Source organism: Pelophylax lessonae, assembly GCF_965119305.1.
Source record: "Pelophylax lessonae genome assembly, chromosome: 11".
Lineage (NCBI taxonomy): Eukaryota > Metazoa > Chordata > Amphibia > Anura > Ranidae > Pelophylax > Pelophylax lessonae.
The window spans coordinates 181,637,196-181,661,291 of NC_138778.1; the positions used below are offsets into that span (position 1 = coordinate 181,637,196).

Here is a 24,096-nt window from a genome sequence, read left to right on the forward strand (position 1 = left end):
GATTCCATCCCACAAACCAACCACTGAGCAAGGATATGGCCATTGGACACACCTTGTAGATGAAAACACGCAATTCCCACTTTACTTGACTGGACCTTCCTTCTAAGAGATAGTCATAAAATACATGTGTGCCACACCAATTTATTGGCCTGCTTAGAGGAGAACAGCGATAAGTGTTGGTATCTCCTCACTTGTCCTTCTGGGGGAGATATACTGTATGTCCAACTGTGACCAGCCAGTGGGTAGTCCAACACATAAGGACTGTCACCCAAATGAGCCGAAATTAACTGGATCAGGCTATGATGATCATTTTATGTTTTTGAGAGCCTTAAAACATCCAACATCCATTACTACTAACCACTCCTGACAGTCCTACATTTGCAATTTAAAAAGGTAACTTGGGGAATAAAAAATATGAAATGAGTTATGGTTTGATAAATTCAATAGCTTTCCTAAAATAATTTACACAATGTCATTTTTAAAATTTCTTTTAACATAAAGAGCCGCATTGTCAACTGGAGAGTCTGTTCTTACCAGTCAGTTTCTTGACAGGCTGCAGTCGCACACTGATGGCTTGGTGGGTGAGCAGGGGTGAGGATGGCAGTGAGCGGGACATGCCCTCCATTATTCGTATATGCTGCATGCCCTCAGTCACAGGAAGAGGGGTGATGGAGTAATCTGGCTCAAACGCACAGTCGTTTTCAGAGGAGGAGCCACCTGCCAGAGAAAGTGAAAAACCTTTAGATTAATATAATTAGACTTAAGTGTAGACTGCATAATAAATACATATAATCAATAACCAACTTTAAAAGAACATCAAAGAGGTGAATACAGGTATAGTGGACTTGTACTAAACTAAAATCAGCACATAAACCAAAAACAACTCCAAAAAAATAATTTGTTCAGGGAAAAAAATTTTTTAAAGAGTTTTGGTAAATCTGTCAATCAGGTACTAAGATCATAACTCCACTTTTGTTGAGAAAAAATAAATTCCCCTTTGGGTGATCTCTGTACATTGCAAGGATTATACCAACCTTTGTTGCAGATTCCTACCTTTTGGTATTCTGAAAAAAAATACTGTTTGTTGCTTTGTGCCTCTGTGCTGAGTGGGTCTAATGGGAGTATTTTCATAATTATCAACCAGCTGTGAAGCTGCAGAGCACTATTGAGGAATACTGCTGGCCTTGCTTCCCTTTAGATGTGTTCCTACTGAGAGTATCCCACCAAAAATGTCATTTTAGTTGCAGGGGATGCCTGAAATCTGACTTGTATTTTAGTGCAGACTTATGGGCAAATTGTTGAGCCAATCACATGTAGCACCCTCCTAGGTAGGTGCTAGGAAAAAGCATCTATTTGCTCCTTCTGCTTATAGGGGAGCCTGATCTGTTAGTTTGCCTGTCACATGTTTCCAGGTGTGATTTACTGGGTCTGAGGGAGTGTCCCCACTGTATGCAATCCTCCCTTCTAGATTGTAAGCTCTAACGAGCAGGGCCCTCTAGTTCCTCCTGTTTTGAACTGTATTGTAACTGTATTGTCTTCCTTCACATTGTAAAGCGCTGCGCAAACTGTTGGCGCTATATAAATCCTGTATAATAATAATAATAATGCAATAAGGAAGTGTGTTGGACAGTGGAGGAAACCTAGCCAGTGACACATCATGTATTATGGCAGTCCCAGTGGGAGGGCATTCCTGCAATGCATCCTGGGATTGACCATAAATACAGAGGGGACATCTGACAGGGCATCTTTGGGGGGAAGCAGAGTCCCAAGAGGAGGCAGATGGCTGTCTCTCCTCCTGCAAGGTGTGAGGAGGGTGGTCTTAGGCGGTCGGCCTAGTGAACCGGGTGTGGAGCTGAGCTGCAGAGGATCCAGAGTGCTAAAGGTGGAGGTGCTGGCAGAGTCTCTTGGGAAAAAAACAGTGTCTGAGTACTGAGGGACCTGCCAAAGGGTCTGGCCCAGGAAGGAGGGCCACTCCAGAGAAGTCAGGGGGATCAAGGAGCCAGCTCACACAGGAAGTGTAACAGTAAAGGGGGTGTCGTGTAGTTGACCCTGAAGAATAGGAACAAAGGGGGTGCCTGGAAGGGCCCTGAAGATTGTTCTGCAGTACAGTACAGTTTACCTCAGACAGTTCATTTCTTACTACGTCACTGCTACTGAAAAAGTGAAGCAGCGGCCTAGCCGCACTCAGCATTATTCAGTCATCCCAGCTACTTGTGCATAGAGTTGGAGTATACCACTCATTCCCTTCTCCCATCCAAGTTCTCAAATAAAACACAAAAACCAAAGCTCCTAGACTGTTTCCTGACTGAGCCAAAATGTTGAACTGTTGCGTGTTGCTAATGGTAACCCATGGTAACCCGAAATCAGCAGCTCCCAAGGGGGTAATGCTACACACAAGCAGGAAATGATGTTTCTGGGGGTGTGGTCAGTATACATTCTGTGTACAGAACAACAGCTGCAGATTGAAAAGGAAAGGTCATTTTTAACAACTTGCCGATTGGCAGCAGCATGTATACTATACTATGGCAGGTAGGCTCTATTGCACAAAACAACGTACCTGTACGTCATTTAACGCAATAGACAGAGGGGGAGCCAATCGGCGTGTCCAGCAGAGGCGATGTCCGCCGGCCACAATGTCAGCCGGCCACCCCTGATCGCTCCCCAGAGAGACAGAACCGCGGTCTGTCGATGCAAGCAAGGCAGACTGCTGTTCTGTCCGAGATGAACACAGGGATCTTGTGTTCCTGCTATTCAGGAATACATATCTCTGTGTTCGTCTATTAAGCCCATCCCCCACACAGTTAGAAAGCACTCCCTAGGAGAACACTTAACCCTTTAATCGCCCCTGGTGTTAACCCCTTCCCTGCAAGTGTCATTAGTACAGTGCATATTTTTAGCACCAATACTGTAGTAATGTCACTGGTCCCGTCAAAAGTGTCAGTTAGGTGTCCGCCGCAATCCCGCTACAAATCGCTGATCGTCATCATTACTAGTAAAAAAATAAAATAAAATAAATAAAAATGCCATAAATCTATCCCCTAGTTTGCAGATGCGATAACTTTTGCTCAAACCAATCATTATACACTTAATGGGATTTTTTTTTTTTACTAAAAATATGTAGCAGAATACATATTGGCCTAAAATGATGGAAAAAAAATTTTTTTTAATTGGCTGTGTTTTATAGCAGAGAGTAAAAATAGTTTTTTTTTTTTTTCAAAATTGTTGGTATTTTTTTGTTTATAGCGCAAAAAAGAAAAAAAATTGCAGAGTTGATCAAATACCTCCAAAAGAAAGCTCTATTTGTGAAAAAAAAAGGACATTGATTTTATTTGGGTACAGTGCCGCATGACCGCGCAATCGTCAGTTAAAATAGCGCAGTGCCGTATCTCAAAAAATGGCTGGGTAATTAAGGGGGTAAAACCTTCTGGGGCTGAAGTGGTTAATAACATTTAATTACATTAGGACTTGCGTCACATTTACGCTATATTATTTTTTCTTTATCTGCTAATTTGTTACCCCACAAAAGTGTTACACAAGAGTTACCCTTTAAGGAAGGATTATACCCCTTGTGGCCATTTATCTCTACTACATGTCATGGTTGAACAGCTCCAAAATGAGGGGGGGGGGGGGGGGGGAGAGCTTTGCCCCAAGGACAGAAAAGGAGCTTTTCCTATTTTGCTATGTGCAGGTTATGTGATCAATAAGGTAATGGAGAAATTGGTCAAGTGCATTTCCTTCTGAACAGATTTTGGACTGAACATAATTTGCTTTTGAAAGGTCCCTACAGCTACTTCTCAATTTCTTCCACCACAGGAGCCCTGAAAACCGGGATGGAGGTGGTTTAGCAAATCTTGACTTCAGGTGGGAAATTAAGGCTGTGGCATGCCTCCTCCCAATCTCAGTGAGATATACAGTGCATCCAGAAAGTATTCACAGCGCTTCACTTTCTACATTTTATGTTACAGCGTTATACCAAAATTAATTAAATTCAATATTTTCTTCCGAAATTCTACAAACAATACTCCATAATAACAACGTGAATTAAGTTTGTTTTGAAATCTTTGCAAACTTATTGAAAATAAAAAAAAAAATCCAATTTATATACAGTAAGTATTCGCAGTCTTTGCTCAATACTTTGTTGAAGCACCTTTGTCACCAGTTCCAGCTTAAGTCTTTTTGAGTATGATGCTAGAAGCTTGGCACACCTATTTTTGGGCAGTTTCTCCCATTCTTCTTTGCAGGACCTCTCAAGCTCCATCAGGATGGATGGGGAGCGTGGGTGCACAGCCATTTTCAGATCTCTCCAGAGATATTCAATCAGATTCAAGTCTGGGCTCTGGATGGGCCTCTCAAGGACTTTTCGCAGAGTTGTCCTGTAGCTACTCCTTTGTTATCTTGCCTGTGTGTGCTTAGGGTTGTTGTACTGTTGGAAGATGAACCTTTGCCCCAATCTGAGGTCCAGAGCTCTCTGGAGCAGGTTTTCATCAAGAATGTCTCTATACTTTGCTGCATTTATCTTTCCCTAGATCCTGACTAGTCTCCCAGTTACAGCCTCTGAAAAACATATCCCCAGCATGATGCTGCCACCACCATGCTTCACTGTAGGAATGGTATTGGCCAGGTGATGAGCGGTGCCTGGTTTCCTCCAGACATGACGCTTGCCATTCAGGCCAAAGAGTTCAATCTTTGTTTCATCAGACCAGAGAACTTTGTTTTTCATGGTCCGAGAGTCCTTCAGGCGTCTTTTGGCAAACTCCAAGCAGTCTCCAGGCAGTAAGTGCCTTTTACTGAGGAGTGGCTTCCGTCTGGCCACTCTACCATACAGACCTGATTGGTGGAGTACTGCAGAGATGGTCGTTGTTCTGGACGTTTCTTACCTCTCCACAGAGAAATGCTGGAGCTCTATCAGAGTGATAAAAAGGGGATTCACTCCAGAGATAAAATGATAATTCTCCCACTCTACAAGACTCTGGTCTGGCCTCAGATTGAGTATTCCGTCCAGTTCTGGGAACCGGTCCTCAGGAAGGATGTGCTGGAACTGGAGAAAGTCCAGAGAAGGGCAAGAAAGCTAATAAAAGGGACTGGATGATCTCAGCTATGAGGAAAGACTAGAAGCATTGAACTTATTCTCTCTGGAGAAGGGATGCTTGAGAGGGAGTAAGATATCAATGTACAAATACTGTACTGGCGACCCTAGCATAGGGAACAAACTATTCAGTGAAAGGGAATATAAAAAGGACTCGCGGCCATTCGCTAAAATTAGAAGAAAAGTGGTTTAACCTCCTGCCATCCGCGCTACAGCCTATATACGGCTGCAGCGCGGACTCACATTTTCGGGAGGCCGTTTTTATACGGCCTCCCAGAAACAGTCTCCCCGCGCGCTCCCCCGAGCGCGCATCGGGGAAAATCTGTGTCGGCCGTGTCCCTTGGACACAGCCGATCACAGATCGTGGTGAATGGCCAATCACAGCGGCCATTCACCACGTGATCGGACCGTCCAATGAGAGATGATCTCATATGTAAACATATGAGATCATCGCCAGTGCTCCTTCCTCACACAGAGCCTGCGTGTGAGGAAGGAGGGAGAGCTGCCCAGCGCCAGGGACACAGAAAAAAGTAATCAGGGCACCGATCACCAGTGCCCTGATTACTAGAGGTACACCAAACACACCTTCAATGCCCACAGTGCCCGCCATCAGTGCCCCCCATCAGTGCACACAATCAGTGCCCATAGTGCTGCCAGTCAGTGCCCATCAGTGCCTGCTCATCTAGGCACTGATGAGCACTGACTGGCAGCACTATGGGCACTGAGTGTGGGCACTGATGGTGCTGCCCATCAGTGCCGCCCATCAGTGCTCATCAGTGCCACCCGTCAGTGTCCATCAGTGCCACCCGTCAGTGTCCATCAGTGCCACCCGCCAGTGCCACCTCTCAGTGCCCAGCAGTGCCACCTCTCAGTGCCCAGCCGTGCCACCTCTCAGTGCCCAGCAGTGCCACCTCTCAGTGCTCATCAGTGCGGCATATTAGTACCTCCTCATCAGTGCCACCTCATCAGTGCCCATAAGTGCCACCTCATCAGTGCCCATCAGTGCAGCCTATCCGTGCCCATCAGTGCCGCCTCATCAGCGCACATCAGTGAAGGAGAAAAATTTATTTATTTTCAAAATTTACTCGCAAAAAATAAGAAAAAAATTTTTTTCAAAATTTTCGGTCTTTTTTTTTGTAAAAAATAAAAAACCCAGAGATGATTAAATACCACCAAAAGAAAGCTCTATTTGTGTGGGAAAAAAATGATAAAAATGTCATATGGGTACAGTGTAGCATGACCGCGCAATTGTCATTCAAAGTGTGAGAGCACTGAAAGCTAAAAATTGGTCTGGATGGGAAGGGGGTTTAAGTGCACAGAAGGCAAGTAGTTAACCTTAAATTATGTAAAGGATTCTAAACTGTCAGAGCGGTAAGGATGTGGAATTCTCTTCCACAAGCAGTGGTGTCAGCAGGGAGCATCGATCATTTAAGAAACTATTAGATGGGCACATTAATGACCACAACATACAGAGGTATACATTGTACTATTAACATAAACGTATACACACACTCATCATGGGTTGAACTGGATGGACTGGTGTCTTTTTTCAACCTCACTATGTAACTATATGTTAGGATGATCAGAGGAAACGGATGCACCTGAGCTCAATTTTTAGTGTTATGGCAAAGGCTGTGAATATTTAAAGCGATAATAATAATAATTTGATAACGATGGATACAAAACCCCAGGTGTTTATTGCTGCCTTTTACCTTCCTAGGTATATTCACCCTTTTTATCTGTCCCAGTGAATAATTTCACCAGGACAGAAAGTGGTAGGAAATGCGATATTTGCGGGTGAGTGTTATGGCTGGTACACACAATGAGATTACTGGATGAACGCGCATCTGTTTTTTTTGTGCATGCTAATCTCATATGGAAAATGAAGAGGTTACTAACGTTACGAAAATTTTTGTAAAAATTCCAAAATGATGTAATGTATTGTATTTTTGGACAGAAACGGTACTGCAAATGGTATGATCTGGTATCGTACAATACAATTTTTCGTGTTAATTCCTTTGGATAATTTTGGATGAAAGTTGTGTACTAAGAATCAGATTATCGTACAATCGTTTCAAAGGCATTATTTTTCTGTACGATTTTCTGATCGTGTGCACTAGGCTCAACTCCTTCCATGATAACTACCTGAGAAAGCAATTCCCCTCACTTTAAAAAGTTTTCTCGTCATTCCTGTTGGGTTTCTGGGAAGGGAAGTGAAGGTTAGACCCCGTTCACACTGGGGCGGCGCTACTTGCCGGGGCGACCTCACAGGTCGCGGTGCGCAGCTCGCACCGCGACCTCGGATCGGCCGGCACGGACTTCATATCATTGAAGTCAATGCAGGTTGCTCCAGGTCGCCCCAAAGAAGCTCCGGACCCTTTTTCTAAGTCGGAGCGACTTGTGTCGCTCCTATTAGAACGGGTCCACAGCTTCTCTATGGCAGGCGACCTACGGCGAACTGTCAGGCGACCAGGTCGCCTTAGTGTGAACGGGGACAAATGTGCCCAACCAGACAAGCACTGTAAAAATAAATAAAACAAAACAAAACTTACAGAAGTATAAAAAAAAAAGAAAAAAATACCAGTGGTTACATAAAAATGTACCCTCTTCGTGGAAAAAACACAAAGAAAAGCTAAAAACAACAAGAAAAAAAAATTGCATTGAGATCTGCTCAATCACTATACTGTGGTGCTGCAGAAGATGAAACCTCCTGGGTTTAGGATATTCCAGGAATGTATTAAATTCCAGAACATGCTTCCTAGAAACGCACATCAGGAAAGAAAAGGCGCACCTTTGTGGGACGGATAAACACCCCGATACATTTTCTGTATTTTCACAAAACAAAACACACTTCAAACGGTTTTTCATCTGCAGAAAAAAGTACAAGCCTCCTTCCTAATCAAATAGCCATGTTGGTGTAAATAATGGGAGCTCGCTATTTATAAATATGTTCCTGGATTTAGTTTATTGATAGCAAATAACTACAAATGTGTACAGACTTTCTGAAGATTGTATATAAATATCAGCTCTTATCTTTCTTCAGTGGGAGATAAGACTTTAGTAGCAGTCTGGGAATTCTGCCAAACTCCGGGTTATCTTTCCCTTGCATTGTAACCAGTTTACTAGCGATTTTACTATTGTATTCAAAATGTCTGTGTTAAAGGGGAAGCGATCAATGTATTTCCACCTACTGCTGCAAAACTACACATAGCCTCACTAAGGGCCCTTTCACACGGGCGGTCCGATCAGATCCGCCTGTCAGTTTTTTTAGGCGGATCTGATCGGATCCTCCATGCAGCTCTATGGGGCAGCGGGTGTCAGCGGTGACCCCTCCGCTGACACCCGCTGCCATCCGCATCCGATCCTGTGCTGAAATCTGGACGGATGGAAACCCTATTTTTCCATCCGTTCAGTAATCGGAGCGGAGCGGATCTGATGAGAGCGGACAAGCAGTCCGCTCTCCTCCGATCCCCCATAGAGGGCAGCGGGTGCTGAGACACCTCCCTCTCCACTCTGCAAGCGGAGACGGAGCTGTCATCCGCCCGGCTCAGCGGGGATCGCGGATCGATCCCCGCTGAGCAACACGGATCCGCCTGCGGAGGCGGACCGTGTGAAAGAAGCCTAAGTCAGTAAGCTGATCACTCCATATTCATACCGGACATACTACTGTCTAAAAGAGGATAGACATTCACTATATTGTCAAAAGTATTGGGACGCCTGCCTTTACACGCACATGAACTTTAACGGCATCCCAATCTGTAGGGTTCAGAGCCGGTTCACATTTGTGCGGCTGCGGCGTTCGCATGTAATGTCGGAGCGCACTGCTCCTTCATTACATGCGATCGGCTGTGCGGTGCGAGTTTAGCCATACACTTTGTATGGCTAAATTCGCACCGCACCCGCAGCAAACACGCACAGGACCCTTTTTTGCAGCCGCATCAGGATCGGATCGCACAGCGGTTCACACTTGTGCGATCCGATCCTGTGCGAACTGCAAGATCGCACTGCGATATGTGATCAAACTGGGGGTGTCGTTAAGATTACATTGACACCCCCAGCGTATCGCATATGGCAGTGTGAACTGCCGGGGGTGCATTTGCGATGCTGGAACAGGCTGCGGATTCGCAGCCTTCCCGCATCGTATAAGTGTGAACCGGGGCTAAATATTGAGTTGGCCCACCCTTTGCAGCTGTAACAGCTTCAACTCTTCTGGGAAGGCTGTCCACAAGCCAATTTTCTATCCAATTACAAACTGATCTTTCCAAGCCTGTAGACTTTACCTTACACATTAGCCGTGTGTGGGGAACTGAGTCAAACGCTTTTGCAAAATCCAAGTATACCACGTCCACAGCCACCCCTCTGTCCAAGGTTTTACTTACCCCCTCATAAAAAGAAATCAGGTTTGTTTGACAACTTCTGTCTTTCATGAATCCATGCTGTCTGTTGCTGAAAATATTTTTTTACAGCAAGAACTCCTCTATGTGGTCTTTTATTAAACTCTCCAATATCTTCCCGACTATAGAAGTTAAACTAACAGGTCTATAGTTACTTGGCAAAGACTTTGATCCCTTTTTAAATATAGGCACCACATTGGCCCTACGCCAATCCAGTGGTACTTTTCCAGTCCTTAACAAGTCCCTAAAAATTGAAAACAAAGGCTTTAAAATAACAGAGCTTATTTTTTTTAGGATGCGTGGGTGGATGCCATTGGTCCAGGCGCTTTATCCACCTTAAGGCCCCTTTCACACAGGCGGACCGTTCAGATCTGCCAAAAAAACGAACAGGTGGATCTGAACGGTCCCCCCATGCATTCCTATGGGGCATCGGATGGCAGCGGAGACATGTCCGCTGACATCCGACCTGATCCGATCTGTCAAATCTGGACGGATGGAAACTCTATTTTCCATCCGTCCAGCGGATCGGATCAGATGGGATCGGATGAGAACGGACCGACGGTCCGTTCCCATCCGATTTCCCCCATAGAGATGTATGGGGAACTGACAGCTGTGTCTCCGCACACAGCACAGAGACACAGCTGTCATCCTCCTGCTCAGCGGGGGATCGGTGGCTCGATCCCCCGCTGAGAAAAACGGCATCCGTCCTACGGACGGATAGTGTGAAAGGAGCCTTATTCTGTCTAAATATTTTTGGACCATATCACGTTTGAGTGTCCCAATATTTTTGACAATATAGTGTATGTGGTCCAATCTTAGCAAAGTGATGCACCTGCTCCAAGTACAATTTATGAAGACTGAGAAGCAAAGGCTTTCCCAAGGGGACAGTAATGAGTGCTTCCAGACATTGGAAATTTTTTTTTTTTTTTATAGAACTTCTGTGTGAGCAGGTCCTGCTGTTTTCTTTCTATGGGAATATGAATAAATATGTCGCTGTACATGCAGCCATCACCTGCTGAATAAATCATAGACAAGATTTTGGTAATGCATTCAAATACAAGCATATGTTTCTGCCTATCGTTCACAGTCAGACATGGGACCATTTATTAAAGCAAAGACAGCTGGAGCTGTGACCTATAGCAATCAACCAGGTGCCATTTATTGGGACAATAAAGATATCTGACTGATTTGATAGCTGTTCCACATTTTTATAATCTTCATAAATCATCCTCAGAGTATATATGCACCAATGGCACATGTGTGATCCTGAGAAATAAAGAAAAATGGGTTATAGACTAAGCTTGAGTTAAAATTAAGCGCTCATAAACATGAACACCAGTTTATAATGCATGTCTATGGTAAATGACAGATCATGGTGTGTTTATGGACTTGTTGACGCATAACGAGCATGGAAATTTGTATCGTCCTTCATATTGATGTGCTTTGGTATAGAGCACATGGGGCAATGCAACAAAAATGCAGTTAACAAGACCTTTGTGCAAGTATTTAGTAGTTGGAATGTGTCTCATAAAATAGTAGATTGAAAGTCATGCATTCTGTTGCAAAATGCAGTAAAAACAGGCAACATGCTAGGTTTGTACTTTGAGAAGGAGCACTAGTGATGCCCTTGCAGATCAATACTGGATCCTTCATGTGGGTGAGCACTCTATGTGTGCATAAAAAGGATATTTGTCCATTAAGGATGCCTTTACTGTCCTATAGGAGTTTCTTCTGAGACAGGTTCAACCAGCACCAGATCCCAAAGCAGCCCAATAACCCACAAAACAAATTACACATCGGGGTTGATTTACTAAAAAGTGCAAAATCAGGTGCAGCTGTACATGGCAGCTAATCAGCTTCTAACTTCAGCATTTTCAATAAGCTTTGACAAAAAAAAATAAAATAAATAAAGTCGAAGCTGATTGGTTTCTATGCACAGCTGCACCAGATCTTGCACTCTCCAGTTTTAGTAAATCAGCCTCAGTATGTAGCAGATTCCTTGAACACATCTTTGACAAACCATAGACAGCTAAATGTCCTAGGCCTCTTTCACACTTGCACGCTCTGACTTGAAGCAATGCCTGTGTAATCTTGAGGTCTATGGACCTCAACTCGCATCAAAGTCAGACCAATGTAAAGCAGGGACTACTTTGAAATCGCACAGATATGAACCGTACTCTTTGGAAATCATGGAGTACGACTTGTCATGTGACTTTGCAGTCCCAGGTTGCAGGACAAGTCACACGAGTCTGAAAGGGGCCTTACCAAATATAAAAAAAAGGGGGCATCTGCCCATTCACTAAGTCCCGGGTTCACACTTCTGCGATGCGGGAATGCTGCGAACATGCAGAGTGTTCCCGCACTGCATCCGCACCTCTGGCAGTTCACACTGCCATATGCGATACGCAGGGGGTGTCAATTAAAAGTTAACGACATCCCCAGTTGAGATTGCATATCGCAGCACGATCTGCAAGTTCGCACAGAATCGGATCGCACTGGTGTGAACCACCATGCGATCCGATTCTGCTGCAGATAACAAAAAAAAAAGGGTCCTGCGCGTGTTTAGTGTGGATGCGGTGCGAATTCAGCCATACAAACTGTCAGAGGCTCACACCACAATCTTTACTCCAACTGGAAATATCTGTGTACTATAATAAAAGCCCTGACAGTCACAAGAATGTCATCCTCCCCTAAGAAAACCCTGAGTGACTCAATTCTTTTGTGAAGATTGTAGGTGATGGTCAATCTGACAAATCATCTGCAGGGATCAGGTCTGTAGTATAGCCAGCATTCAAATTCTCTGAGGCCCTGTTCACACCTGAACGTTTTACAGCTCATCTCTGAAGTCTCAAAACACCCAACAAGCAAAATCCCATAAATTTCTATGGCCCCTGTTCACGTCTGAGCGTTTTGTCACCTGAAGCGAAATGCCTGAAGCTCAAAAAAGTACATAAGCTTCTTTTTTTGGCAGATTACAGGCATTTTTGTTAGGCTCCTTTCACGCGGTCCGCCTTCGTCGGCAGACTCCGTGCTGCTCAGCAGGGGATTGATACACTGATCCCCGCTGAGCAGGCAGGCGACAGCTCCCTCTCTGCTCTGTGTGCTGAGAGGGAGGTGTCAGAGCCCCGCTGCTCTCTATGGGGGAATCGGATGAGAGCGGACCGCCCGATACGATCCCCTGGACAGATGGAAAATAGGGTTTCCATCCATCCAGATTTCACGAACAGGATTAGATGCGGGTGGCAGCGGACATGTCTCCGCTGACATCCGCTGCCCCATAGGGATGCATGGAGGATCCGATCAGATCCGCCTGTCCATTTTTTCGTGTGAAAGAAGCCTTAGATGTCAATGCCTGCCTCCAAACACCTACAAAAAACGCCTGGAAAAACGCCAAAAAACTATACGCTTAGGTGTAAATGGAGCCTTAGAGGGCTTGAGGTATCACCCAGTAAAAAAATAATCATATTGAAGTTGAGTTTCAATAAAGGAGCTTTTAGCCTTTGAATTAATTCATTTAAGAAACACTTTTTACTTGCCTGGTGATTTTCACTATGAATAAAAACTCCAGGCACATAAATCTTTATCAATTCTTAAAGAAAAAAAAAAAAAAAATACCTTAGGGCAGGTGTGTTAGAATAAAACAGAAGCAATCTTGACAAGCAATTGATACATTAGTATATGTGGGATAATACATCTATTGTTGTACTTCCAGCATGCTGCAGGTATAAGGCCTCATGCACACAGGACATTTTTACTGGTGATCGGCCGATACCGATATTTTGGTCATCGGATATCGGTATTGTATATCTACCAATATTTTTGGATATGTTAAAAAAATCTTTTTTATATTTTTTTTTCTCTAAAAGGTACTCCTTCTGGAGGTATCTGGGGGTCTAAAAGACCCCAAACCCCTCCTCGGCACTGAAAAGCATTCAAAACACCAAGTTTAGCAGTTTTGAATGCGGTCATTTTTTTTAATTCGGCGCCGAGTACCCATGACATCACTTCCAGGTTCTTTACATGGAGACCCGGGTCTTCTCTTCTGGGGTGGTGGTGGAGGTAGGATGCCCGGGTCTCCCAGTGGGACGGGAGGGGTGGGGGCGTCCCCTCCCGCTCCTTGTAATGACAGCTGAGCAGCTTCTCAGCCACATCGGTTGTCATTACAAGACAGCTGACCGTCGGCTATGGACGCCGGTACCGGGGTGATGCCTCTAGCTGCAGGCATCACATCGGTACAAGCACTTTCCCTAAATATCGGCAATATCGGTAACCTCAGGGGCCTATTCCGATATATCGGTGAAAGTGCATATCGGCCCCCGATATATCGGTGTTGCCGATAATCAGTCGATCCCTAGTTTTTACTGCCACTTTTAGGGGTGTCAGGCTTTTTTTTTTACCTGCTTCCAAACTCCCCTCCATGTTAGTCTATGTCCATGCACACATAGACTTTTAGCAGTGTTTAGCGGCAAGGAGAGGTTGGAGGCCGGAAAAAAAACCCCCACTGCTAGTGCGTCCAAGATCATTATAGAGTTTTGGCAGAAAAAATGTTTGACGCTTGTAAAGGCGTGTTAACCACTTACCGCATTCTAACGTACCGTTACGTCGGTACACTTTGCGGGGCTATACCGGGATGATGCCTCTAACTAGGTGGTTTGAAGCCGACAGTCGGCTTTCCGTCGGTAACAACCGATGCGGCTCGGGAGCCGCTCGATCGTTACCCGGGGGGCGGGAGGGGACGTCCCCCCTCCCGCCGCCTTCCGTGGCTTTGCTCGGGGCTCCCGTCCCACTGGGAGTCCCGAGCACCCAGCCGCCACGTCCACCGGCTGGATGGAGTCCCGATGAATGCCGGAAACGGCATCGATCGGGTCTCCGATGACGTAACCCGGAGGCGGCGTCCATGACGTCACTTCCGGGTTACTGTGCTGCAAAAGGCGGCAAATTTAAAAAACGGCTGTATGCAAAAATGCCGTTTTCGGCGTTTTGCATACAGGGAAGTGTAGTGGAGGGGTCTAGGGTCTTTTAGACCCTCGATCCCTCCATAAAGAGTACCTGTCACTGCATATTGCTGTCACAAGGGATGTTTACATTGCTTGTGACAGCAATAAAAGTGATCAGATTTTTTTTTTTTTTTAAAACCTGTAATAAAGTTTAAAAAAAAAAATAAATAAATAGGAAAAAAAAAATTTAGCCGCCCCCGTCACGGTTAGCTCGCGCACAAAAAAAAACGTATACGCAAGTCGAGCCGCGAATGAAATCGCTGTTCAAACCACACATGTGAGGTATCGTCGCGATCGCCAGAGCGTGGGCAATAATTTAAAAAAAAGAGCTACACTCTACCTCTAAACTGGTAACCGTTAAATACATTTAAAGCGTCGCAGATTGAGATCTCTATTGACCGTAGTTTGTCGCCATCCCACGGGGGGGGGCGCAATTTTAAACCGTAACATGTTGGGTATCTATTTACTCAGCGTGACATCATCTTTCACAATATACAAAAAAATGGGCTAACTTTACTGTTTAGTATTTTTTAAATGCAGTGAAATGTGATTTTTCAATTTTTTTCCAAAATGGCGTTTTAAAGACCGTTGCGCAAATACCGCGTGACAAAAAAATTTGCAATGACCGACATTTTATTCTCCAGAGTCTTTGCTAAAAAAATATATATAATGTTTGGGGGTTCTAAGTAGTTTTCTAGGAAAAAATACTGGTTTTAACTTGTAAACAAAAAGTGTCCGAAATAGGGCTGGGGCTTAAGTGGTTAAGGCTAGGTGCGTTTAGCACTTGAGCTTTAATTTAATTCAATGGGCAAAATAAAAATTCTGGCCAAAGAAAAGCTTGATGCCTGGCAATGCTTGTAGATGCGTTAGACACTTTTACAAGCATCAGGCGTCTTTTCTGCAAAAACACTACTGCCAGGAGGAAAAAAAAAAGATTCAAGAAGAGTTTTCAAAACATCCTGTGTGCATGAGGCCTTAGAGCTATGGCTCTACCACAGGGAAGAAATCCTGTTTATGTACTCTGCTCCTCCCCTTGTCCATTCACCTTTTTATTTTGTTATGTCTGTATGTTACAACATTAGGCAGACACACCTTAGCTGCTGTACATCTGAACATGCACTAGGTGGCAGCACAGTAGTGCCTTTAAGCCTGAGTAGCAGGCTGTTGAGAAAGGTATTTTACACTAGGCAGCGGACATAAAATGAATGACATCACAGCACTTAACAATATTAACTGAGCTTCAAGAATATCAAAAGGTTTACCAGCCAGAATGATCTAGTTCCCAGTAATGTGGTGGGAGTAGCAGTCATGAGTTCATGTAATGTTATACGTTACAGACAAGACAAATTTTTACTCATCCATGCAATTTTCAGGCTTGTTCCAGATGAACAGACGCTTCAACCTGTCAGTTTTTACATGGCCTTTGTTACAAGAGGAATTATGTAACACAGCAACAAGGGAACATAGCAGCACATTATACACGGCTTCGGCTGCAGTGAGGAGTCGGTGTCCCATGGGATATCTCCCTTCACTTTCTGTCCGGAATAATAAGGGGTGATCCCTACTTATACAGCAGCTGTCACCACTGGAAAACTTCCTTCTCTTTCAGACAATGGGAATATTTTTAAAATTGCTGTCATGTGGTCATCAGGACAAATTGAGAGGACGAATGCACAAGTGTGAACCCGAAACAAGGGGGGGTTGGGGGTTAAGACTTTTACAGTATATCCAAAAGTAAAAAGGTTGAGCTTTTTCTTTTATCCCAAGGTAGTTCTGAAATTTCAGCAGTTGTTCTGCAGGGATACCAAATGTACCGCTTACCACGTCATGAACTTATGGACTAAACAGCACGTAAAAGAGCTGCAAAGCTATTTCTGACACCAGGAAAAAGCGGCGTCAAAAATGCGCCTTCAGCAGCATTTTGCATTGGAGTCAATGGCGTTTAGGCACGTCGGCGTTTTTAAATAAACACAACCCTCTTCTATTTGTGACCAATCACATTTTTCATTTTTCACATTTTAAAAAATGCCTGACGCTGCTAAAAGCCAATATGCAGCGTTAAGCCGCGTTTAGCAGTGTCAGGCGTTTTTACAGATGCTGCTCCTGAACGCGCAGGCACTAGGTTTTTTTTGCACCTTAAAAACACCTATGCCACTTGGAGCTCCTAAAAGCCTGTGTGTGCATGAGGCCATAGAATAACATGGAGGGGAGTTTTTAAGCTGCAAAAAAAAGTCTGACGCTAACAGCAGCTGCAAAAATGCCCTGTGTGCATGAGGCCTTCACATTGTTTATTTGAAGAAACTCTAAAAGAAGGTACTCTATTACCTATACCAGTGATGGCGAATCCTGGCACCTTAGATGTTTTGGGACTACATTAACCATGATGCTCCTGTACTCTGCAGAGTAGGTGAAGCATCATGGGAAATGTGGTTCCAAAACATCTGGGGTGACAAGGTTCGCCATCACTGACCTATACTATTTAACAAAGAACGTGCCATAGCTTTGTGTTGTATTTATAGTCTAAATTGTGTACACAGCTTGATCATTCATAAAATGTATGTAAACCCTAACAATGAAGGGCCCTTTTAGGCCCTGTTCACACCTGAGCTTTTTTCAGCTAGTAAAACGCTCATCTCTGAAGTCTCAAAACGCCCAACAAGCAAAATCCCGTTCATTTCAATGGCCCCTGTTCACATATGAGCACTTTGTTGCCTGAAGCAAAGTGCCTGAAGCTCAAAAAAGTACATGAGCTTCTTTTTGGCAGATTACAAGCGTTTTTTTTTAGATATCAAAGCCTGCCTCCAAACACCTGCAAAAAAAAAGCCTAAAAACAATATGCTCAGGTGTGAATAGAGCCCAACATTGACAAAGTGATTGGGTCCACCTCTCCGTTTTTAAGCTTCTCTTTATTTTATAGCTCACTATGGAGCAGCAGATGTCAGCGGACACATGTCCACTGACACCCACCGGCATCCGACCGGGGCCGCCAAGAACAGATCCGTTCCGTTACCCATCCGCCTAGCAGATCAGATCAGACCAGATGACATTTAGATGGAAATGGACAGGCAATCCATTTCCCTCTAACCGCCACAGAGAAGAGTGGCTGCTTCTGCTCTGCATAGCGGAGGGGACACGGACCTGTTATCCGCCTGCTCAGTGGGGATCATCCGACAGATTTCCCGCTGAGCAGGCAGATCCGCTTAAAGGAGTCCACTCAGTCTGAAGGGGATGCACTTTTCTTATTGGCTCCCTTCTGGATTGCTATACCATTGGAACCTTTTTCTTACAGCTGTTTAGTAAGTTATTTTGTGAGAAATTCATAGATGTTTCATGTCCTCTGCACACTTCCTGTGTTGTCTCAAAGAACCCTCCTATCTTAGGCTACAGAATAACTCACTTTTATGTTGTGGACATTGGAGTGTGGGAGTTAAGTAGTTTAGCAAAGACATTTGGCAAGGCTGAAAACACTCAGCCCAGGACAGGAAGGTATTGACTTCACTCCCTTCACTCAACTGCTGAACGAAATCTAAAGACAAACCTAAAGCGGAACTTTACCCACAGCAACAAAAAAACAATGTTATTTAGAGAAAGGCACAAATTCCATATTAAGAATTATGCTACCAAAATAAGCGTATGCTGTTAATTGCCTCCAACATGGCTCCTATTTCTTCTTGCTAGAGGCTGCTATTTTGCTGAAGCCCAGAGCCCCTGAACAGCAGTAAATCATAAAGTGAAACTAAACCCATCGATTTACCAGTTTTATAAGTTACATTCCTGGAATGCCGGTGTTCCGTGAAAAAACCATACCCATAAAAATTCCATACCCTCGTTACTTCCGGTGCACCTACGTCAGCACCTACATAATTGAACAGCTGAGGAGCTTACAAGTGCGCATGCTCGGAGGGTATGGAATTTGCACGGTAGTGTGTGTAACGTTAGACCGCATCAGCTGTTGCAGCGGTTACATTAAAACAGCTCGGCTGCAACATGAGTCATCTCCGCTCCTACCCCTGTCACTTCCCTGATCTCGGCTACTAAATGTAAAAGTGGCGGCGGGACTATGAAAATATGAATCATACACCCGCCGCCGCTTTTACATTTAGTAGCCGAGATCAGGGAAGTGACAGGGGTAGGAGCGGAGATGACTCATGTTGCAGCCGAGCTGTTTTAATGTAACTGCCGCAACAGCTAATGTGGTGTAACGTTACACACACTACCGTGCAAATTCCATACCCTCCGAGCATGCGCACTTGTAAGCTCCTCAGCTGTTCAACGACGTACCCGGAGCTGTGAGCATGCGCACTGATACGCTGCTCAGCTGTTCCATTACGTGTCTGACAGGAAGTGACGTGGGTATGGAATTTTCACGAGGTAGGGTTTTCTAACGTTACACCGGGATTGCTAACTGTTACATCTGCTTGTGTCCTCAATCCAGCTGTTAAACCATCAAATTGCTGGTGTCGCAACTGATCACATGTGCAGCACCATGGCATTTGCAGATTAAACTGAAGCAGCTTACTTGGCTGTAAAGTATAGGAGTGTTTAATTCTGCTTTAAGGCAGTCAGCAGATCGGCCTCAATAAACTTGGCAGTACCTAAAAATGGAGAGCATACTTCAACTTCAAATTAGAAAAGTTCATTGTTAGGATTTACATACTCAGGACTGTATGTACTGATTAAGGTACCTGAACACACAAGCAAATGTGCTCGGGTTTTCAGATACAAGTGCTTGTGAGTCAGAACAATGAGCCTGGATGAGTCAGGAAAACAGAAGTGAAAACATTTAACGGTTATATTTTTTCCTCAAAGAATCCCAAAGTAGTATCCCAGGCGCCAGAAACTAAAAACCGTGATCAGTCTGTGATTAGCACATCTCATCTACCCATTTATACTTTTATCTAAATGTTCATTGTTATTGCCAAAAAATGCATTAACACAATTATGCTGCTTATGCCAACTACTGTATTATGTATACGGCGCCAACAGCTGTTATTTTAGGTTTGTGGCAGATTACCGAACATCTTACTGACCAACTTGTTGACATGTTATCACTTCAAGTTACATCAGGGAATACACTAGTCTACACTACACTACTACAGTTACTGCAAAGTACTACAGAATATCACATCAATCATATTATAAAAAATGACTGGTGATTATCTGTTCAAAGTATAGAAACACCATAAAATGTTTAGATTGTAGAGTGTTTTTTGTTTGGTAAAAAAGTAATAATGATACAAGCACAGCTCTCTGCTCCTTTACATATTTTCAAGGGACTACCTATGGCCCGTACACACTATCAGACAATCCTACGAAAAATACTGCTTTACATATGATAATCTGATCGCTAGTACAGAGCTTACGAAAGACAATCACAACAGTTCTTCCAATATTATCTGATGGGACAAGCACAAAAAAGTTTCTCATACGATATCAGATCATACAATTTTCGTTTAATCAGTATAGTTGTCATTCAAAAATACTATACAACACATTACATCACTTCCGAATTTTTATCCCGTCATACAAGTATTTTCACCACTTTAGTAAACTCTTCATTTTCAATATGAGATTGGCATGCAAAAAAAAAAAAAAACACAGACATCTATTCCTCCAATTATCTCATCGTGTGTACCAAGCATTAGTCAAACTCTACCAAAATAAAGCTTAATAGCTCAAGCTAATATTTATACGCACAGAGTAAATAACACTTTGCACTGCCTCGTCACCTATCAGGCAAACTGTGCCTCCAAGCTAGTTGTTTCTGCTGCACCTTCTGTTCCCTTTAGCTAATCCACGGTGCTCTGGGAATCCTTAATCATGTTTTAAAGGAGAAATACAACCAAAGCTTGTTTGGGTGTACGTCTCCTGTGGATCACAGAAGTGCAGATCGATCTGCAATTCTATGACCAGTTTTCAGCAGACAGAGGGCTGGAGCACGCTGTCAACTGACGTCAGAGAGCCAGTCCAGGCTTGGAAAAGATCGTGACCATATGTTTATGATCTGCTCACATGCCTGGACCTGCATCCGACTTAGCCTCTCAGAGGGCCACTGAGAGCCTGAGCTGGCCGCTCCCGCCCCCTCCACAGCCCAGTGCTCCAGTGAGATTAAACGGGGGGCAAAGCAGAGAGCTGTGACTGACAGTCTGCAAAAGGAGGAAGGAGAGATACACTACGCTAAAATACTGCCAGCACCAAGAGCCAAGATACAAAACTCCAAAATATTCTAAATACAGTGCAACGCTAAAATCGTGACAACCTATCAAAAAACGACAGAAAGCTGGTAACCCGCAGTCACTATTTTATTCTAAATACAGTGCAGCGCTAAAAGAGTAACAACCAATGAAAAATATTTTAAAAAAAAAGAGAGGAAAAAAACCTCAATCATATCATCCCACCACAATTCATGACAATCAAACAATAAATAATATGAGCAGTAGTTCCAGTAGTGGGATGATATGATTGTGGATTGTTACTATCTTTTTTTTTTTTTATATTTTTCATTGGTTGTTACTATTTTAGAGCTGTGCTGTATTTAGAATAAAATAGTGACTGACGGTCACCAGCTTTCTGCTCACGGAGCTGTGAGAACATAGCGATTGGAGGTGTTTGATCACTCGGTTCTCGGTAATTGCAGCAGCGGACCGATGCTGCATCTAGCTAGGTAAGTATAAATTATAAAAAAATAAAAATCCCATATTTTTGGAGTGATCCCCCCCTGGGGCAGAGGGTTATTAAAGAAAAAGAAAGCATATTCTGTTCTGTGTCATGGTTGGGATGCACAGTGGTGTAGTGGTTAGTACTTTCACCTAGCAGCAAGAGGGTCGCTGGTTCGAATCCCAACCATGACACTACCTGCCTGGAGTTTGCATGGTTTCCCTGTGCCTGCGTGGGTTTCCTCTGGGTACTCCGGTTTCCTCCCACACTCCAACGACATGCTGGTAGGTAATTAGATCCTGTCCAAATTGGCCCTACTATGTGTATGTATAAATGTGGGTTAGGGACCTTATTTTTATATTTATTTATTTCAGGTACTTGTATAGCGCTGTCAATTTACGCAGCGCTTTACATATACATTGTACATTCACATCAGTCCCTGCCCTCAAGGAGTTTACAATCTAAGGTCCCTAACTCACATACATACACAGAAGGCCAATTTTTATTTTATTTTTATACAGGATCCAATTAACCTACCAGCATGTCTTTGGAGTGTGGGAGGAAACCTGAGTACCCGGAGGAAACCCACACTGGCACAGGGAGAACATGCAAACTCCAGGCAGGTAGTGTCGTGGTTGGGATTCGAACCAGCGACCCTCTTGCTGCTAGGTGAAAGTGCTAACCACTACACCACTGTGCCACCCCTAGATTGTAAGCTCCTTGAGTGTAGAGACTGATGTGAATGTACAATGTATAAGTAAAAGCGCTGCGTAAATTGGACAGCGCTATACAACTACCTGAAATAAATAAATATATATATATATATGCACATACACACAGTATATATTTTCATATACACACACACACACACAGACTGTATATACACGCACACAGACAGTACATAGTAAAACTTTTCAGTGTGAAATAACTCCAGGAAGACAATCTCAATTAGAGTTCCCAGTTGATGGATGAAGACGAGGTTCACTGTACGTTCATTCCCATGCCTATTAACCTTACTAACAGACTGGGATATCCCAGTGCATGACAGAGATTTCTAGATTAATTCCCTGGCACTGTTCCTCTATATGAGGACTAGAGGTTTAAAACTACATTATACAATTTTTGCATTTTTTTACATGTTTAATACACTTGTAAGTGGATGGCTTGCATGCCCAAACCCATAAAATAACCCCAAGGCAATTTTAGGTCCTTTGTTTCAATGTTCGGCAATGAAAACAAATAAAACAAAAAATGTGTGGTCATTTTTTTCTCAGCAAGCTGAGCAGAAAGAAAAAAAAAAAACAGGATTTAGATCAGGGCTCTCCAAACTTTCTAAACACAGAGCCAGTTTATTATGCTTCAGACGTTAGAAGGCCAGACCATGGCCAGTTGGAGCAGAACATGTCCCATCTTTGGAATTAGCGGAATTATTAGTGCCCCTTTGTTGGAGTTAGTGGGAGGAATAGTGCCCCATTGTTGGTGTCAGTGGGAGGAATAGTTCCCCATTGTTGGTGTCAGTGGGAGGAATAGTGCCCCATTGTTGGTGTCAGTGGGAGGAATAGTGCCCCATTGTTGGTGTCAGTGGGAGGAATAGTGCCCCATTGTTGGTGTCAGTTGGGAGGAATAGTGCCCCATTGTTGGTTTTAGTGGGAGGAATAGTGCCCCATAGTTAGTGTCAGTGGGAGGAATAGTGCCCCATCGTTGGTGTCAGTGCATGGAATAATGCCCCATCATTGGTATCAGTGGGACGAATAGTGCCCCATTGTTAGTGTCAGTGGGAGGATTAGCGCCCCATCATTGGTATCAGTGGAAGGAATAGTGCCCCATCATTGGTATCAGTGAAAGGAATAATGCCCCATCATTGGTATCAGTGGGAGGAATAGTGCCCCATCATTGGTATCAGTGGGAGGAATAGTGCCCCATCATTGGTATCAGTGGGAGGAATAGTGCCCCATCGTTGGTATCAGTGGGAGGAATAGATCTCCCATCGTTGGTATCAGTGGAAGGACTAGTGCCCCATCTTTGGTGTCAGTGGGAGGAATAGTGCCCCATTGATATTAGTATGAGGAATAGTGCCCCATTGTTATCATTGGGAGGAAAAGTGCCCTATTGTTGTCAGTGGAAGGAATAATGCCCCCTCATTGGTATCAGTGGAAGGAACAGTGCCCCACTGTTGGTATCAGTGGGAGGAATAGTGCCCCATCATTGGTGTCAGTGTAGTAATTATTGCTCCATTGTTCATGTCAGTGTTAGAAATAGTGCTCCAAGGGCCGGACAAAGACAAACAAAGGGCCACTTTCGGCCCCCAGGCTGCAGTTTGTAGACCACTGATTTACATGATACAGTAGGAGCTTCCCTATTCTGTGTAAGCAGCACTGCCAGCTAACAGAGTTAGAGCACAGAGACATAGTATGTGTGTGAATAACACATTGGACTGCCTATCAAATTTTCTCCTAGGGCTAGGAAAGAAAGTGTAAGCATTAAAAGGTTACATTTAGGATTTATTCACACTGCACCCAAAAAAAGAGCCCATAGGAAGCCATCCTAACCCTGGCTAAGAGTGGGTAAAACGTGCACCGAGCCATTGGAGTCAATTAAAACATTGGATATCAGGGCATTGTGGCAGCTCAAATACGACATGTAGTGTATGGGACACAGCTGCGGGTGGAATGTTGCCTATAAAACATACTGTGCTGGATGCTCTTCTGCAATGTGAACATAGCCATAGTGATTCCAACATCACCTCATAAAACCATATTCTGATTTTCTATTCCATTGGCATTCTTTACCTACTACACTATTAAATAACTTGTCCACTTGGCCAGTCATCCTACAACCCTGCTGCCATTGAAATAAACTGTAAACACCAGCATTCATTTGTTTTGGTTTACATTCACTTTTTCTTTCTCGTCTCCTTCTACTATAAGGTGCCTTGCACACAGTACTGATGTTTGAGCTTCTG

General features: G+C 43.9%; 1 protein-coding gene across 6 annotated transcripts in view; it reads right to left on the minus strand.

Moving 5' to 3' along the window:
- TANC2 (tetratricopeptide repeat, ankyrin repeat and coiled-coil containing 2) overlaps window positions 1-24,096 on the minus strand; it is a 773,447-nt gene that overhangs the window by 212,676 nt on the left and 536,675 nt on the right. For all 6 annotated transcript variants that reach the window (XM_082271257.1, XM_082271258.1, XM_082271262.1 and 3 more), the window contains one exon: window positions 535-717. In XM_082271257.1, coding sequence (XP_082127383.1) covers window positions 535-717 — 183 coding nt within the window. The remainder of the gene's footprint in view (window positions 1-534; window positions 718-24,096) is intronic.